The sequence below is a fragment of the Pyrgilauda ruficollis genome, unplaced genomic scaffold, assembly GCF_017590135.1.
Source record: "Pyrgilauda ruficollis isolate IOZ18807 unplaced genomic scaffold, ASM1759013v1 scaffold9, whole genome shotgun sequence".
In the NCBI taxonomy this organism is placed as follows: Eukaryota; Metazoa; Chordata; class Aves; order Passeriformes; family Passeridae; genus Pyrgilauda; species Pyrgilauda ruficollis.
Window position 1 is genome coordinate 9676862 of NW_024531043.1, and position 18852 is coordinate 9695713.

Genomic DNA, 18852 nt, shown 5'->3' on the forward strand with positions numbered 1-18852 from the left:
AACAAACTCTCAAATCACAGCAGCCCTGTGGTATCAGAGATTCCAGGGGAGATGTGAGGGCTGGTCTCATCCTGCAGGCTCCTTTCTGTTCCCAGCCAAGGGAACAGGAACTGGTTCTCATCAAGACTTTCTCGGGGTTGACACCTGGGAGGAGAAGAGGAAGGAGCCATTAAATCAGGAATTCTCAAGATGCCTGGGAAGAGAGGTGGTGGTGGAGTTTCTATTTGCCCATCTGTACATAGAGACAATTCCCTCCATCTCATCTGCAGGATGGAGAATTCCATTTGGAATTCTTCCTTGGAGCTGTCAGCTCCTCAGAGGACCTGCTTGGGTGACAAGAAGTGCCTTCCCTCCATCCCCCAACCCATTTCAGACATAACTTGGTTGAGGGAGGCAACAAGAGGTAGAAAACATCCCCTGAGGCCTCATTTTGCTGGTGCACACTGACTTTGGGTCAGACTAAATTCTCTGAGTGCCCACACCAGGAACCAGCCTTGCTCCCCCATCCCTGGGCCCATTCCTGCACAATCCCTGGAGCTGCAGCTCCCAGCACTGTCATGGATCACCTCATGCAGGTGACACTGACAGGGTGGTCACCCCCTGCTTTGGGAGGGGACTCAGGCCCTCCTGGACTCCCAGGAAAGGGGGGGCTGTGCTCTCTGCAGGTGGAGATCCAGAGGAAGAAGCACCAGGTGCCTCGCTGTGCTCAGCTGAGGCCTTACCACTGTCAGCTGTCCAGTTTTGTCCTTGAAGACCTGAGGCTCTGGCCCCACGGTGAACACCATGGTCCCCTCCTTCCCGGAGCCCACGCGGAACCGGAGGCTGCAAGCACAGAACGCCCCTGGAGAGCTCTCACCACAAGAGGTTTTACTCCAAACTCCCTTTATTTCTGTTCCCTGGGCAAATCTCGTTAGAGGAGCAGATCAGAGCCTCCAGCTTAGGTGAATTTCCTAAACAATTGCATTATCCCAGCGAGACCAAAGGGTTGATGAATGGAACAAGGCTGCCCAGCCCGGGCTTTTGAGTGTTCCTGGTGCAATTAAGCACTGGAAGCTAAGCAGATCTGACCTGGAGGAAAGCACTGAGCACACCAAATCTAATTAGAGCTGAAACGCAAAGGCCAGGCTGAAAAGCTGGAGCAGAAGTGCAGGTTTCACCTGCCAGCTCCAATTCCCAGAGAGGTTGGAGACATGGACTGCATCCACCTGCCAGGAGCTCGGGGCTGGGACTGGGAGGAATCACATTTTGGGCTTCCTCAATCCTTCTGGGAGAGGAGCATTCGTCCTGAGGTGACCCACAGCTTCCCAGCTGGCTTTCCTGAGGCTAATGGGATCCCCTGTGGAACCACTAAAGCCATGACCTCATGCCCAGGTCACATCAGAAAACTGAAAAAAAAAAAAAAAAAAAAAAAAAAAAGTGGGTTTAAACCTAGAAATAAGTTGGGTTTAGGCAGGTGGGGCATGGGCAGCTGTCAGAGCAGAGCAGCACCCCTAACAAGGTACAAGGACTCATCAACCTGGGAAAAGCCTGAGAAAAAGGTTGGAATGATTTTTAATACATTTTCTCTCAGTGCATCCCATTTCATCTCCCTGTGCCTCTGGAAGTCACAAAAACAGAGATGCTGCTGCACCAGACCCGTCCAGCTTTGGGCACTGTCTGCTGGGGGGATGTCAACAGTCTTGACCTAGTCCAGGCCTAAAAGGTTTTCCCATAAAATTGAGCCTGTCCAGTGCTACCCATCCACCTTCCTGCCTTCCTTACCTTCCCTTCACCACTTTAACGAGGCTTTGCTTGTTGGCCAATATGCAGAGCTTGGTCACTGTCTCAAAAATGTGCTCACACTGCAGTATCACATCTCCCTGGAAACAAAAAAAGGGGGATAAAGTCACCTGGCATCACCCCAGCACGTGATGGTGCAGAGAAACTCCTTTGGAATGACTACCAGGCAGAAGAGACCAAATTAAACACCCTCTCCAGGGATTATTTAGGATTTATTTGGTCTAAAAAAAGTCAGGAGCGTGTCCAGAGAAGGGGATGGAGAATCAGCCACACCAGGAGGGGCTGAGGGAGCTGCGGGGGCTCAGCCTGGAGAAAAGGAGGTTCAGGGAGGACCTTCCCATTCTCCACCACTCCCTGGCATGTTGGGATTCCAAGTCAAAGTTTTCATGTTGAGACAGCAAGGATGTAAAGGCCTGGCTGATTACAAAGCAAATAAACACCAGGAATTGTGTCATCCCAGGAGTTTATAGGAGGATATTGGAAGCTTCAGCCCCATCATAACCACCATCCCAATTTCCTACCTTCTGCTTGTTGTCCTCGGGAACATGAATGACCACGATCCCATCGCTCAGGTTACTGGTGGAGATCCCTTCAAAAGAAGCCCAGAATTAGAGGGAAACCTACCAAACCCAGCTCCACACCACCCTCGGCTCCTTCTCCAGAAGAAACAACTCCAGCCCCACATGGTTACAGGGGAAATCACATTCCTGAAGGAGGGCTCTGTCCTTTCTAAGAGTGAAGAATATTCCCATTCTTTGAGCAAAACACACAAAGCTCCTACTTTGATGAATTAATCTGAGTTTTCAAAATATCTTCTGAAGGTCCTTTTATGTCACCCATTGTCCATAGCACAATTCCAAGAGTGGTAATTTAAACCCCTGCATGAGCTGTTTGCCCCAAACTTTTCCCTGGTGCCTTGGTTTTGGTAACAGAAGAGGGGGAAGGATCCATTCTACCTCTGAATGGCGGTAGTTCCAACAGTGCCAGGATTAAAAAAAAAAAACAGGGTAGGAAAGGTTTGGGTTCTTTTTTTCTCCCCTCTATGCCAGCAGAAAGTGATGTCCTCCTGCATTTAAACATTTCAAGGAACTCTTACTCATAAAATCATCCTTCAAGGCTTTGTCCAGCCCCCAGAAAAAGAGGGACAGATCATTCAAATATCTTTGCAAGACAAAGTCTCAGAATGTCATCCTTCCTAAAGGATGCCTGGCAGGACAGGAATTCCCACAACAACTCACAGAATCATCATGGAGTGGTTTGGATTGGAAGGAACATTTAGGATCATCCCATTCCACCTGTCCCACTAGTCCAGGTTGCTCCTAGTCCCACCCAGCCTTGGACAATGGATCTCACTGGTACCTTTCAGGGTGGAATATTCAATTTTCTGCTTGATCTTGGCCATCTCCACCACGTAGGCCGAGCTCTGGGTCAGCACCAGGAGCCGCTCCCGCGCCTTGAACCCGTTCCTGTCATATTTTATCACGGGGGTCACATACTGAAAACAACGAGTTGGAATCAGCATTTCCACTACTGCAAGCTCCTGCTCCAGGGTTTTGGATTTTCCTGCCTGGAAGCAGCTCAGAGAGGAGCATCTCTGCCTGTGGAGCTGCAGATCCTGGCTCACAGGGATCTGTGTTCTCTACACTGGGAAATTCAGGAGACAGAATCCTGGGAATGATGGGGCCCCTGTGCCCTCTCTGCCATAATCATGGGAAGTGCAGGGACACTCCAGCTCTGCTCCTGCCCTGGACAGGGCTAGGAATGTTCTTTAAGCTTTCATTAAAAGGGATCTTAAATAACTTTTAATTAGGTGTATTTTGAGACCTGTCTCAAATTTAAAAGCAAGGAAATGGTGGCTCTGCTGCTCTTCATCAGTCCCTGAGTGAGCAACCAGCTCCAGGACACCAGTGAAGGTAATTCCAAGAGCTCTGTCCTTCCCTTACCTTGATGTTCTCCCCACGGATGAGCTGCAGCACTTTGGGGTTTAGGTCATTCTCTTCTGAGGAGCAAACCAGAAAGAAAAACTGGGTGTGGGTGCCAGAGTCACAGCCCCAGACAGACACTCCCCACACCCCAGCAAACTCCAGAGAGCTGGTTTAGCTGTCTTCATCCCAGCTGGCTTTTTTCCCTTGGAATGCTCCCTTCCAAACTGAGGGTGGTCACCTCCAGCTGCTCCCAAACCCATTTTTGTGACTTTTCCTGCCTGACAAGTAAATTCACACCAGGAGTTCCTGCCTGGTTTTGGGTCTGCTGCTGATTCCCTGGTCTATCCCAGCCCCCAGGGAATTCTGCTCAGGAAAGAGTTTGTTTGGTCAAGCAGGAATTTACAGAGCCAGGAGGACGTGGCTGAGGCCTCCAGGGGTTTGCTGCACTCACTCAGGCGGGTCTCCAGGAAGGGCTGGCTGAGGCTCTCCAGGTATCCCTCCTTCTTCCCACTGAAAACAGCACTGGTCACCACCTTCTGCTGCAGCTGATGGGAGAAGGAACAGCCTTTACCCTCAGAATTCCACCACTGGGAACACCAGCAGGGACAATGCAAACACTGCTACTCCACAGCATCCTTCTGCTCACACACTGCCCACCTGACTCATGGAATCTTGGAATTGTGCTGCTTTTCTCCGGGCAGCTTTGGGTTATTCTGGGAAAATCCTACAGATTTTTTATATTTATGGATCTTTTCCAATTCTATGGAGAGCAGATTTCATGCCATAAATTAAGCCCCACTTGTCTGCTCTCTCCATCATGAGGGACAGTGGAGGAAACCCCTGGCTCCAGGAGTTTGCTCTCCTATGAAAAGTTTGCTCTTATCCCTGAGGGACTGAATGGAGCAGCAGGATCAGAAGGTGCTGCCTGTGTCCCAGGTGATCCTCAGGGATCACACCTGTTTGAACTGCCACATTTGCATTCCAGGGTTTGGTTACCTGCACTTTCCTCTCAGCAGTGAGCCCTCGGCAGTATTTCCTCACCAGGTTCCTCATGCAGATTTTCCGGAGCATCTCAGATGTCTGCATTAAAAAACCCAGGAAAAAATAAAGTAGGGAAGTTGTGCAAACAGCTCTGCCTGTGCCATGAGCCTAGAACCCCGTGGGATTAATTTTGTTTTTATTAGGGCTCGAGTTCACTCTTCTGTCAGTGCATTTTCCCTTTTTACTGCTTAAACCAACAGGGAGCTTCCTCATTTCTCTTGGAAACCATAACCACTGTGCTATTCCACCCATTCCCACCCAAACACAGCAGATCTTGGGCCAAAGGCTCTGAACAGAGGATGAGCCAGCAGCAGATCATTTTCTCCCACCTGGAATGTGCACACACATGGCCACTAAACAGGGGCCACCTCCACCTCTCCCAGAATCTCCAGAACCCCTCACCTCTTCCAGGATGGAGGGAGGCTTGAGCCAGCTCTGGTCCAAGACATTTTTTGGGAGGTGGTCTCGGAGCTTCATCAGGTAGTGGTACTGTGAAAGCCTCACAAAGTCCCTATTCTCCGGGCAAAGGGGCTTCTTCCGATTGATGAAGCCGTTTATGAACCTACAGAAAATACCCCATGACCTCCAGAAATCCGGGGAAATGAGGGGAGGGAAAGGCTAAGGATCACTGGTGTTAACACTGAGGGTCAGCCATGCAAATCTCAAGCTTTAGAATATTCTAAATATTTACAGGTTTTTACCAAGTTCTGTTGGCCAAACCACAGCGCTTTGGAGTTCAGAAGGAATCAGCTCTACTTCAGGGTTTAGGGGAGTGGAGAGGCAGGATGAAGAGAATGGAGGGGCATGAAAAAAATTATGAGGAAATTCTTCCCTTTGAGGATGGTGAGACCTTGGCACAGGTTCCCAGAGAAGCTGTGTTGCCCCTGGATCCCTGGAAGTGACCAAGGAAAGGCTGGACAGGGCTTGGAGCAACCCGGGACAGTGGGAGGTGTCCCCTTGGTGGCAGGGGGAACTGGATGGGGTCCTAGGTCCCTTCCAACCCAAACCATTCTGGGATTCTGTGGCTGGGCAATATGGTTGGGACAGTTACTTCCTGATGGTCTGCACTGCCCACGTCCTCTTCTTGGCCGCCCTCCGTGCCAGGGCTCCTCTCCAACAGGCCTCCAGCTTGATTGCTGCAAGAGGGAATCAGTCCTGGGCCTTGGCCTTCACATTCACCCAGCAGAAGCTAAAACTGGTTAATTTGCAGCTCTAAAAACCAGCTGGTGGGAACAGCAAGTTTGGAATGCTTTCTTCTCCGAGGTGGATCAAGTTCCACCTGTGCTGTGGGGCTCAGCATCAAGGCCAGGCCTTGTCCCTGCTCTGCCTCCTGCTGTCCCTGCCCGCAGCCCAAAAAGCTGCTTTGAGGCTGCACTTTACATCAGCCTGCTGTGAAAAGAGGGGTTTTTCCCCCAGCAGCTGAGGATCAACCCCCAGGTACCCCAGAATGTCCCCAGTGTGTGACAGAGGGGCTACTGCTGCTCAGAGCTGCTCCCACAGCTGAGGCCATGGTGTGAGGGTCAAACAGAACTAAAGGAACCTCTGGAAAAGCTCTGGGAATGCTCTGGGTGCAGCTGCCACCTCCTGTGACCCCAAGAGCCCCAAGTGCTGCCCACAGCACCACGGATTTGGGACCTCCCAAGGCTCCAGGCCCTGAGGAAAGCCCAGCCCTGAGAGAACCCCCCACTGCAGAGCCTGTACCTGCTTTCCTCTTCTTCTGGTACGCTCTTTTCCCAAGGAATCCTTTATATTTGGCCTGGAGTCTTGAAACTGGAAAGAAGGCAGAGACATCAGTGTCACCTGCAGGGTCAGGGTGGTGAGGAGCTGTGCCCCTCCTTGGCACAGGGGACAGAGGGGCCACAGCGCCAACGGGACCAGGAGCAGCCCCTGTAGGGACCGTGCCCTTCATTTCTGCTTCTCAAGGAACAGGTACCCCGAGGATGAGGCAGAAGAGCCCCCCAATCCCAAGGGAAAGGCACTTGGTGCATCTGGGCATGGACAGGGAGGTACTCACAGCACTGAGGAGCTCCAAAGGAGCCACATGCCCACAACTCAAGCAGGGATTTCCCCCTCAGCCTGGTGCAACTTTACTGAGTTTTCCATGGATTCTGAGAGCTGTGCAGACCAGGGTTGGGAGGGACCTTAAAGCCCATCCCATTCCACCCCCTGCCATGGGCTGGGATACCTTCCACCATCCCAGGTTGCTCCAAGCCCCATTCAAGCCAGAGCCAGGAAGAAGGTCCCTGGCCAAGGGAACTGGAACCTTACTCAGCAGGTGCTTTCTGTACTCAAAGGCATCTTCCGTGGCAAACAGGGTCTTTGGGAAACGGATGAATATTTTGGTTCTGAAAAAGAGACCAGGAGCAGGTTATCCATGGTGAGCCATCCTTCCTGAGCAGGCTCAGAGCCCCCCAGACAGCTGTAATGCCACCCAAGCCTGAGCTGCCTTGGGCTGCCCAGGGAAGCAGGAGAAGCTGGAGCTCTAACAAAGAAATGGAAGAAATGAGGTTGAATTTGAGCTCCCATAGAAACAGGTAAAAATAATGAGGAAATTTGTGCATCTGGGGATTTTGTCTCTCTCCTTGCTCCTGTCACAGACAGGACAGAGGATCCAGGACAGCAAACACTGAGCAGCCAGAGCAAGGAACTTACCTTCCTAATTTGTACTCCTCAGGCTTGTAACCAATGTGTTTGATGAGTGTCTCCACACCCTCTGCTGCTGGCCCGTGCCAGTGTGGCCAGGTAGCTGGACAGAGACATTTGTACCTGAAACATCAGCAGGACATTAATGCAAACTACCTGAAGTTTGAGGAACCCCTTCCTGAAACTACCCCTGAAATTCTCTCTGCTTTACTCAAGGCAGGAGATGCCAACGCAGATCAAAATGATGCAGACAAGAACAGGCAAAGGGTATTTTTGAAGCAGAAGGGGTTCTGCTGACAACTCTCACTACCGGGACTGGAGTTTTGCTTGCTCTGCAGCCCTCAGGAGGGCAGGATTAGCTGGCCAGAGGGGAAGCAGCTCCCTCACCTTTGCAGGAAGAGCTCGTACTTGCGGCGGTAGGCGAAGCCGGCACGTCTCACCCGCAGGTGCTCCATCAGCCCCAGGTACTTCACCTGGTGTCGGATCAGGAAATCATCAAACTTCCCTGCAGCAAGAGTACACCTCCACTGGTCAGGTCTGTCTGGGGGAGCTCACCCATGTGCCCATGTGTTGGGGGAAATTGGGAAGGAACCAAAACCCCAGTTACCCACGGGGACAAATTTGCTGCCAGTTTAACCAAGGTGTTTAAACACAAACACAAATCCACAACATACACACGCTGCACCCTGCTCCAAAGAAATCCCTCTGTCCATTCCTTGGGCTCAGCAGAGCCTTCAGGCCCAGCCTTACCAGGCTCCTTGTTCTCATTGGGTTTGATGCAGCGGATGTACGAGGGCTCCTTGGACATCAGGATCTCGATCAGACTCGTCAGACTATTCTTGAACTGGGTTGCAACCTAAGACAGCATCAAAAGGACTTCCTGAGCTCTGGAACTCCTCCCTGCAGGAAGGGAAATCGACTCCCTGCACCCAGCTTAAACCTGGAAGCAAAAGCTGATGGTGCATTGGTAGCCTGGAGCTTTTGGAGTGTGGTCAGTTGTGTCAGTGCTGAGCTGGAGCATCTGAGCCCTGGCCATGCAGCTGGACACAGCAGGCAGCCCTTCAGAGCCCCCTGCTCCTCGGGGGATGTGCTAGGGGATGTCACTTTGCTGGCTGCTGTCTCAGCAGCACCACTGTTCCTCTGCCAGGGAGCTCTCAGGGGTGGATGGCAGCAAAAACATCCAACAAGTGCAGGAATCCCAAAATCCCACAATTTATAGGGTGGGAAGGGCCCTCTGGAGATCACCCAGTCCAACTTCCTACCAAGGCAGGGTCACCCAAAGCAGGTGACACAGGAATGTGTCCAGGTGGGTTTGGAATGACTCCAGGTCCTCCCTGGGCAGCTCTTCCTCAGGCTGAGGCAGAACTTGTTGTGTTTTAGTTTATGTTGTGTTTTAGTTTATGGCCATCAGGACTGAGGAAGGGATCAGTGATTAAACCAAGGCCTGGGAGCTGAGTTGATATTCAGAATCAAGACTAAAGACAGAACTCACAGTCTCTGGTCTCCTCCTGTTGTCCAGCTCTGACAGGAGGAAACAATCCCTGATGATGCTGTTCTTGGAGTTGCACAGCACCTAAAACAGGAGGAGATAAAGGTTGCCCTATTGAGCAGCCCTTCTATTCCTCCTGGGAGCAGTACAGCCCTGAGAACTTGCACAGAGATGCCTAAAGATCAGTGCTAAAGAGAAAAGGATGTTTTTGTCTGATACAGAGAGTAAATAAATCTTCTGCACCAAGCAGGTGATATAAATGAGCAGCATCCCTTTTTTTTTTGTGCTTACCTCCTTCAGGTTTCTGTACAGCAGATCATTATTCTTCTCCAGAAATCCTAAAAAAAAATTGAATTAAAAGAAAATAGAAAAGAAAACAGGAACATTCACATCCTCAAAATTCTCACTGCAGCCACATTTAAGACTTCCAGGTCAGTGCCTGCAGAGGGCAGGTATTTTGCAATTCCTCTGCCCATCAAGTCACCATCACCCAGAGCACTTTAGGAGCTCAGGAGCTCCAGCCTGGCCATTCTCACTCACCCACAGCACAGTAGGTGACCTCTCCTGCGTAGTGGAGGAGGCGGAAATCCACCCAGTCGATGGATTTCCGCGTCTTCTGATCCGCCAGCTTGCGCCTGCCAGGGGAAAAGCCAACAGAACACCAGGAGAAAGAGCAGCAAAGAGATTCCCTCAGCTGGGGGACAGCTGGAAATGTGGTGTTTGATCCTATTGGTGGGGCTCTGACTGTGGAGTTATGGCCCTTGAGCAAACCATCATCTGTCCCTGCTGGCAGCTCCCACAAACCCCTCAGGGTACCTGGGTCTACTCGTGGCTGTTTGGCAGTGATCACCCATTCCAGAAATATTAAGATTTCCTCCCATAACATCCATTTAAATACATTCTTACTGCTTATGTGGAGAAAAAAAACCCACCAGCTCCCTCAACCCCGAAGCAAACCCAGGGGGAAAAGGATTTCAGACATTTTGCCCTAGAGCAAGAACCCAAATACAAAGGAGGAATCCCAAATGTTTGAGAATAGCAGAATATTTCAGAAAGCAATGATTCCTGGGGAGAAAAAAAAAGAACCAAACAAGAAGAAGAAGAAGAAAAAAAAGAACCAAACAAGAAAAAAAAGAGCAACTTCACAGTTGAAGTTTCAGCTTTGTAAGCAGTCACAAACAGCAGAGCTGAGTGTCACAACAAGCACGTTCGTGTATCAAAGCTCCTTCCAAGAGCAGATCCCGTGGAAGTAGCTCCAGCACTTCTATTTAAAGCTTTTAATCAGGCAGAACAGCATTAAGGCACATTGTGGTGACAAGGAAGTTGGCTACAAATTTTCCACTTGGCTGTGGTGGAGTTCAGAGCTGCAGGAACAGTGACAGCTCAGCACTGTGACTCTCAATTGATGACTTGTCACAGCCCTTCAGCAGCTTCTGCAGGGAAGTGCCAGCACAGCCCGGCGCCAACGCGCTCAGCTGCCACCAGAACGGGATCCAAACCCCCTCCAAATGGAGTATGAACCAAAATGTCACTCATCTGGGGGAGAGGAGCACGAGCATTTTCTCTCTTCTTTGTACTCCAAGCTCACACAGAACAAGATGGGTGTAAATATTTACATATCCCCCCACAGCCTCAGGCATTTGGCTCCTTGTCACAACATCTTTGGCTTCCCCTGGAGTCCCTGGGGACCAAAGCCATCTATGGCCAAAGCCATTTAACTTTCCTGGGCTAAAATCCTGGGCCAAATCCCAGGAGCCCCAAATTTTGGTGTGGAATGACAGACTCAGAGCTCAGCATCAGAGCAGTGAAGAGAAAGAGCCCTGCTCACACCTCCCAGCACCCCAGATCCACCAGTGGAGATTTCCAACACCAGACACTGCATGGGCTCTTTGATTCCCTCTGGGACAAGGCAGAGATTGTTCCCTCCCTAGCCCTGGCATGGATTTGGGATGGGAAGGGTCTGGGATAGGATACAGAGGGTAAATGCATACGTCACGAAGTGGGCATGGTCTCCTACTTTCTCTTCCAGCTTTTCCAAGAAGCTCAAATCTGTCGCTTCCCCAGGCCGTAAACACTCCTCATCCTGGAACAGCAGGCACTGGATCAGAGCTGCTCTGAGCTCATGTTCCCTCCTCAACAACATTTAGGACAACTTTGCCCCACAAACCCAAAGCTGCATTGCAGGGGAAGCAGAACATCCCCCATCTTTAACTCCCCCTGAAACCAGATTCTCTGCCTCACCCTCTGGGTGTTTGTTACAGGAATCTGTGTTTATGTTCCGGATAACACAGACCCATCCCATAATTAGAGGGGAAAATGTGATTAAGAACCATTAGAGCAAAGCACAGGCTGCATTTTAATTTAGTACAAACTCTGTTCTTACCAGAATGGAGATTATTCCTTTGTGCTTCTGCTCAACCAAGTCACAGATGATTTTGTTGTTAAAATATGGGATTGGTTCCCACTGGAAAAGGGAAAAAGGAAGAACAGTTTTAGATGAAGACCTTTTCTTTGCAAATTTTAAAGTTCTTTGGTACTTAAATAAGATGCAGCCTCAGATCCCACTGAAATGTGTCGTGTGAATTAGGACCCACTGAGGGAAAAGGTGACAGCACAGTGATCCATGATCCCACTCCAGAGTTCTCCTGCTTCCAGCAGCCCACACCATCCTCTTGTTCTCTACATAAATCCTCTCTGTCTTTCCATGTTTTACACTGCTGGAATCCCTCATTCTCCAGGGACGTTGTCACTGCCGAGCATCTGAATTTTGGGGAAGGTCCTGCTTCTTCCTTAAATGATGTCATTAAATCTGGATTAAATTGCACTTCAAAAGAGCTACAGAAAGAGACCCCTGCAAATCCTACACTTCCCATGGGAACAATAACAATCTAAAAAAATCAGGATGGCTTTCACATTGGTGATCAAAAGCATTCAGTGTAATGGCAGTTCAAAGAGAAAAAGGAGGGGGAAATATAATTTACCTCAATGCCTTCCAGTTCATATTCCTCCTGCTCTGCCTTCAGGGTCATCTCAATCAGCAGCTGCTGCAGCTTCTCGTTGCAGTAATTAATGCAGAACTGCTCAAAACTTCAGGGAGGTTAAATGAGCAGCAGGTTTGATGTGATCCAGGGGCAGTTTTGCTTCTTCCTCCACAGACTAAACCACCCATTCCCATACAGAGACCAAGCCCCCACTCCCACAGGGACCGAATTCCCCATTTTTATATGGACCAAACCCCCCATTCCCACACAAACAAGCCCACCCCTTGCTCCCACACTGCTGCACCACAGCCCAAGGCAAAGCTTTTCCTGGGGTCCAGCAAACCCTGCACTCAGGTTTTTAGTGCCCTGTACTGGGCTGAGGGCACTCTCAAAAATTGATGCAGGAATGTCCTGTAGCCCCAGGTCCCCCCAAATCCCAGGAACAGCCCTTACCTGTTTGTGTCCAGCACTTCAAAGCCATAAATATCCAGCAGGCCAATGACTGTTTTCTGAGTGGAGTCCTGTCAAAAACAGCCCTGCTCTGCCATTGCTCCTTCCCTGCAGGTGGCTGCTCTCACCTGAACTTCAAACTTTCTCTTTTCAGAGAAATCTCAGTGGAGAAGCCACTTTAAGGCAGGTGATGAAGTGCTAAAACTCTTTAACAGGGAGTAACTAAAGGGTTTTCCAGCTCAGGGCTGGGGCATGTCCCAGCAGCAATTATCCAACATCCCAGGTATTTGGTGATGAGGGCTGTGGGGCCTCTCTGGAGAAACTGCTCAGTATTTTAGGAGCATTCAGGACCCCAAGAAACCAACCTTGTTGGCAAGAGAGCCATTGATTTTGTTGACCAGCCATGTGAAAGTCCTTCCATAAATTGCTTTTGCTACGGCATCCCGGGCGTAGAATGCCAGATCCACGTTCAGTGGGCTGAGCACCTGGAAATAAAGATATCCCAGAGAGTATGAACACCACGGGGGATCAGAGCAAACTGCTGCCCAGCCAGGTCACATCTGTGGCTTGGAGAAGAAGCCACATTGTCCTACAGGACAGCACAGCCACCGCTGGACTGCAGCTATTCCTGCAGGGGGTTAGAATGGGATCATTTAAGGTCCTTTCCAACCCAAAACACTCTGGAATTCCCTGATTTTCCCTACAGCTTTATTTTCCACCGGTGTTCCTTCAGTCTGGTGTATCCCCACCTGCCAGCAGGTTTGGGACACTAGATTTTGGTGAGTATTAATTTAGATGAAGCGGGAAAATATTCTGACCTCATTTTACTTCTATATTATTAAAATAAAAATATAAAATGTTCAAAGAGTGGTCTCCTCTGTTTGTGCAGCCCAGTTTCCCAGGAAGCACTGTGGCCTGGGCAAGGGGAAATTGTTTGGCTCAAATACAATTCCCTGTTACAGCTTTTTTAACAGCTCTTGCCTTGTTCAGCAATAGAACTCCAATATATTTTAGTTTAACATCTCAGGCTGGAAGAAGGGGATGTGGAGGAGAGGAACAGACAGAGGGATCTGGTTTACACTCAGAACTGGCTCCTCACCCACCCCACCCCAGCTGGGGGTCTCCCAGATCATTCCCTGGTACCTCCTCGGATCTGGCTTCGATCTTCCTGTGGGTGAGAGCTTCCTGCAGGATGGACAGGTGAGCACCCAGGAGCTGCAGGGAGAGAAATATCTGCACTCAGAGCACAGCCACAGGTCCCTGTTTAAATAGGCAGCACTGTGATCAGCAGGGCACAACCCCCAGCCCCTCCCCAGCACCCCCATCTTGGAGCCACAGGAAATCAGGAAACTTCAGGGAGAAAACTCGAGGTGGTTTACAACAAGAGCTGGGCATTTTTAGAGTTACCCTTGTGCTTTTGGGAATAAATATTTTGTACCAATAATCCCTGCAAGGATCAGGTTTTCCTCCTAGCACTGGGAATTCTGACCCCATCTGGGCAGAGGCACCTTGGAAATCCACTTGATCTGGGAGCCGTCGCGGATGATGGCGTGGCCATTGCTGTCCTCCTCAAACTGGATGTTCCCAAGGTGCAGGACACTGGCAACGATTCCAAAGAGATGCTGATAACGGGAGATATTCCATTAGAACATGGCTTCTCACAGCCCTGTGGGGTGGTGCTGATCTTTCCCGCCATTAATTAAGAGAATTTTGGCCGGGCTGAAGGAGGAGAACCAGAGGATCCGGTACCAACCCTGGCATCGTGCTCTTCACCACCCACTCCCTCAATCCCACTGAATCATGGAATCCCAGAGTGGTTGGGGGTGGAAAGGAACTTAGAGATGACTTAGTTCCACCCCTGCCAGGGCAGGGACACCTTCCACTATCCCAGGCTGCTCCAAGCCCCATCCATCCTTGGGCACTTCCAGGGATGGGGCTGCCACAGCTTTTGTGGGTAACCTGTGCCAGGGACCCAATTTCTTCCCAATACCTAATCCAAACCTACAGTGTGGCAGTGGGAAGTCATTCCCCTTTGTCCTGTCACCCTTTGTCCTTGTCCACAATCCCTCTCCATGTTTCTTGTCAGCCCCTTCAGCCCTGACCACCCAAAGTGTGTCCTGTTCCACCTTTCACCCCTCTCCACAGCTGCTCCCACCACTTCAGGAAAAGAGCAGTGCCCTCCTCTCTGAAATCCCTTTGCTCAGTCCCCTTTAACCAGCAGTACCTCGATATCTTTTTCAGTGAAGTCAATGATGGAAAAAGCTTTCCGGACTATTTTCCAGTCATTCTTGTCATTGATAGAAAACACTTTGGCACATCGACCCTAGGCAGCAAAGGAAAGATGAATTAATACAATTAATTGGTAAAGAACTTTTATTATCAGCAAACACAGATACTTCTGGGCACACTGGTTTGATTTCCAGTTCCCTCAGTGAGTTTTTTCACTGTTATTAATCCTGAGCATGGCTTCTTTGATCAAATCTTTCAGTTTATACTGGAAACCCCAAATAAATCAAACCCCTGAGTGTGGACAGCGTCACCATAAACTGGCTGAAGCTCTGCAGAGCTTGATCTTCCAGCCATCCTTTATTTTTAGGGTAAGAATACCTTCTGCCCAAGCTGCATTTTCCATCCCTACAGTTCCTGATGAGCCCCAGAGCAGCTGCAGCCCCCGCTGACCTGGATCAGGTACGTGTACTTCTGGGGGTTGCGCTCCAGCCCGAGCCAGCAGAGCAGATCCTTGTCTCCCCCCTCCAGCAGCTGGTAGAAAATATGGAAATTCCTCTCTCCGTGGTTTTGGTGGACAACTCGGGATTTCTCAATCAGGTAGCTGAGGATGTGCCCTCCCACTGGAGCTCCCTGGCAGAGTAAAACAGGCAGATGAACACCAAAAATACCAATAATCCCTGTGACTGTTGTCTCTTTACTCCCAGGAATGAGGAATAGGCTCAGGAAAAGCCAAATTCTGCTGTCATTTATCTGCCACCTTTTGTTTAAGATTGTCCAGCAACAGTACAAGGATTTAATGTCCTGTAAATGTAACCTGAGCTTTAGAACTCTCTGTCAGCTTTCCGTGGAGCACTGCCAGGACTGCCAGCAAGGCTGGAAGTTTTCAGGATGGATAACCAGTGACCTCACCTGCAAAATGCAAGGTCTGCAAAAAGAGGGTCAGAAATGTGCAGGGTAAGAATTAATAAATCCTGGGCTGCCTGCTCAGCATCCAGGAGGTTTCCCAGACACAGCTCCTTTTGCCAGCACTCCACTGAGTTTGTTCTCACCTTAAAATCAAACTGGATGTCCATGTATTTCCCAAATCTGCTGGAGTTGTCATTGCGCAGGGTTTTTGCATTCCCAAAAGCCTGGGGGTAAGTGGAGAGGGAAAGTCACTTCTCACCTCACTGGCACCAAGTAACCAAGACTTGCTGCTTCAGCCAAGTCCCACTGAATTTAGTGGGATTAAAGAAACACAAACTAATGCATTTCCATAGCTATAAAGTGGAATTCAGCTAAACCAATTACTGATTTTTCTTATCTAACCTATAACTGAGGCCCCAAGGAAATGCTGCACGGTGCAGTTTTTTTGTATTTTCTTGCATTTCTTCCAGCCATCCTCAAATCAAACCCCAAATTAAAATTTTTGAACATTAAATGATACTAAATCCCAAATATTCTCTCAGAGGCTGTGCCAGTATTGGCCATTCTTGCTCAGGGCTGCAGATTTGCAGGGAATCCTCGAGCAGTGAGGCCACCAGCTCCAACCCCTCTGCATTTTTGGTCTTCCTTTGGTTCCTCACCTCGAGGACGGGGTTGGAGAGCAGGAGCCGGTCCCGGACAGTCTGGAGCTGCTCCGTGGTGGGACAGGTGACTGCGTAGTACTGCAGGATCTTCTTGGATGCCTCTGTCTTGCCAGCCCCACTCTCCCCAGAGATGAGGATGAAGTGGTTGTTGTACTCACTGCACATCACCCTGTAGGCGTTGTCAGCTATGGCATAGCTGGGACAGGCACAGGAGGGGAAACATCCATTAGGAATGGCACAGGAGGAGGAATAGCAAAGGTTTCCAAGAGTTTTTACTCCTGGTTTAATTTTACAAGTGTTGGACAGGGTCATAGAATCCCAAAATGGGTCGGAAGGGATGGTAGGGATCATCTCATTCTGGGCAGGGATACCCACTGCCAAAGCTGGGCTCAAAACCTGAGCCTGACTCAAGGCCTGACAGTAAAAACCAGGCCTAGTGACTGTGGACACCCCCCGTGGTGGCAGCAGAGCATTACAGGGAAATCCCAAAATTAGGAATACCCACAGAGATGCCGCAGGAACACTCACAGGTGTGGGGGCAGCTCAAAGAAGTTCACGCCCCGATAAAGCTGCATCTGAGACACTGTGTAAATGTCCAGCTCCTGGTAGGGGTTCACAGACACGAGGAGAGAACCAATGTAGGTCTGCAGGGAGAGAGAGCCTGGTGGGACACCTGCTCCACCCCAAAATCCCAAAGGAGGAGCCAAGGGACACCCGCTCCACCCCAAAGTCCCAAAGGAGGAGCCAAGGGACACCTGCTCCACCCCAAATCCCAAAGGAGGAGCCAAGGGACATCCAAAGTCCCAAAGGAGGAGCCAAGTATCTCAGGACATTATCCACAAACAAATGTCAAAGCTGCTACAGAGCTTGTTATGGAAGAACCAAACCAACCAAGCAGAACTCTTCCCAAACTGACGCCAAACTTCTTCCAAAATCCCCTTGGTTACGAGTAAAGCTGAACCATGAGAGCAAGCTCAGATCTTGACAATTCAAATGCCAGGATTTGGGATCCCTTGGTATTTCCAGGACCCTTTTCCTACTAAAGTTAACACAACACAGAATAAAATCCTCAGCCCTTCCCAGACAAACCTTGCCCTGCCTTCCTTCAATCACAGTGCTCCCTTTTCCATTCCCTTCCCATTACTGCACATCCTTTAAAGCTTCACAGGGCAACTCAGAGCAAGCTGAGATTTATTTTCACCAGTCCAAGTAGACAAATTACTCCTGGGTGATCACTCTGCTGGGCACTACCAACACCTTGTTAGATCCACAGAGGATACTCAGCTCTTCCTCCTGGACCTGACCAGCAAAGCCACCTCAGGGACATCTCAGCACTCACAAGGCCACCTCAGGGACATCTCAGCACTCACAAGGCCACCTCAGGGACATCTCAGCAGCCACCAGCCCACCTCAGGGACATCTCAGCAGCCACCAGCCCACCTCAGGGACACTTACATAGATGAGGTTCTCCTGGTAGCGCTTGCGAAGGTTGTTGAGGAAAGCAGCCTCGCTGGTGTGGGAATCCAGAAGGACAAAATCCTGCACCCCGACCTTGTCCCGGGCTATCAGAGCCCCTTCCATGTTGGCGTCGCCGTTCTCGTCCACCTCCTCCTTCTGCAACACAAAGGTTGTGGGGTGCAGGGTCAGGAGGGGGCAGAGAGGGCCCTTGCCAGGGACAAAAATCAGCCTTGCACAGGTAATTCCAAGAGATTCCAGCTTCTCCAAGGGTTATTCCTTGTCCAAGGATGGCAATTCCATCCAAGCTCTTCCCAGTCCAGACGTCCCAGACTCGCTGCTGTGAGCAGGAAGGAAGATCCCAGTTTCCATAAAGACTGAGACAAACCCAGCCCTGGAGATGTAGTCGGGATCTGAACACTCAGTAACTCAGTCCAGACAGAATTTTCCAGGCACAAAGTTGGAATAAACAGTGGAAGGCACCAGAAAAACCCTTAGTTTTTCCCCTTTGTACAGATCTAGGCATGAAAATGGAGAATCCCTGGAAAAAGCTGCAAGGGGTTTGACTTGTAAGCAAAAAATATGAATCCCACAGCACCACCCTGCACAAGAATGTGATTCCCAGTGCTTCCCAGCAGCAGCTCCAAGTCTGCTTTCAGTGCTGGCAGCAGATGTCCCCACACGCCAGCGAGAGGCATGGCCACTGCTGACAAAACTGATCAGAGAGGGACCTGGGGATGGTTAAACCCTGCCCAGCATCCCCCATCCTTCTCCAAAGGCTGAGAGATGCAAAAAACGCTGTCCCTGACACAACCAAATCATCTTGCACCCTCCACTTCTCATTCTTTATGGTAGAAATTGAATTTATCTGGGAAATTCTCACTGCTGTAGGTCAAGCTCGATTCCCAGGCTATAAAAATAAACTGTGCTTTTTATTTACTTAAACCAAGTTGCTAATTTCATGCTAGCAAATAAAAAAAAAACATTTTTGTCTACACATTTCATACATATTATGGTATGACAAATTATGGTATGACAAATTATATCTACATCACATATATTACGGTAATATTGCACTAAAACTGGGTTTTCAGGGTTTCCTTTTGTTCTTACAGACACCAGGATTACCCAGCTCAGAGACAAACTCCCATCCTAAGGCATAAATGGACAGAAATGAATTCAGTACATTTGGAACAGCTTACCTTGGAGTAAATTGCCTTGGAGTGAGCTCCCTTGGAGGGTTCCAGGCTTGCACAATTAGGGGAGGAACGTGGCTGAGCAGCCAGAGCAGC

The 18852-nt window shown here is 49.8% G+C and overlaps 1 protein-coding gene across 1 annotated transcript; it reads right to left on the reverse strand.

Annotated features, from left to right (window-relative positions):
- Nucleotides 1-34: 34 nt before the first annotated feature.
- On the reverse strand, nt 35-17713 carry MYO1H (myosin IH). The gene is made up of 31 exons (XM_041488708.1): nt 17561-17713; nt 16634-16749; nt 16103-16301; nt 15587-15667; nt 14988-15167; nt 14533-14631; nt 13817-13930; nt 13452-13523; nt 12674-12793; nt 12312-12379; nt 11859-11964; nt 11261-11341; nt 10869-10960; nt 9418-9512; nt 9169-9215; nt 8881-8961; nt 8139-8244; nt 7776-7893; nt 7398-7511; nt 7014-7090; nt 6447-6515; nt 5797-5881; nt 5148-5307; nt 4701-4784; nt 4156-4249; nt 3723-3778; nt 3139-3274; nt 2301-2368; nt 1762-1859; nt 723-822; nt 35-144 (listed from the first exon to the last, which is right to left on the reverse strand). The coding sequence occupies exons 1-31, from the start codon at nt 17684-17686 to the stop codon at nt 121-123; spliced, it is 3066 nt and encodes a 1021-aa protein (XP_041344642.1). The 5' UTR covers nt 17687-17713; the 3' UTR covers nt 35-120.
- Between the last annotated feature and the right edge of the window lie 1139 nt (nt 17714-18852).

Coding starts and splice junctions, on each gene's coding strand:
- MYO1H (XM_041488708.1), bottom strand. CDS start 17,686: ATGGAAGGGGCTCTGATAGCCCGGGACAAGGTCGGGGTGCAGGATTTT. Junction 13,524..13,816: donor AGATCAAGTGGATTTCCAAG/GTGCCTCTGCCC, acceptor CTCTCCCTGCAG/CTCCTGGGTGCTCACCTGTC. Junction 823..1,761: donor GTTAAAGTGGTGAAGGGAAG/GTAAGGAAGGCA, acceptor CTGTGCTTGCAG/CCTCCGGTTCCGCGTGGGCT.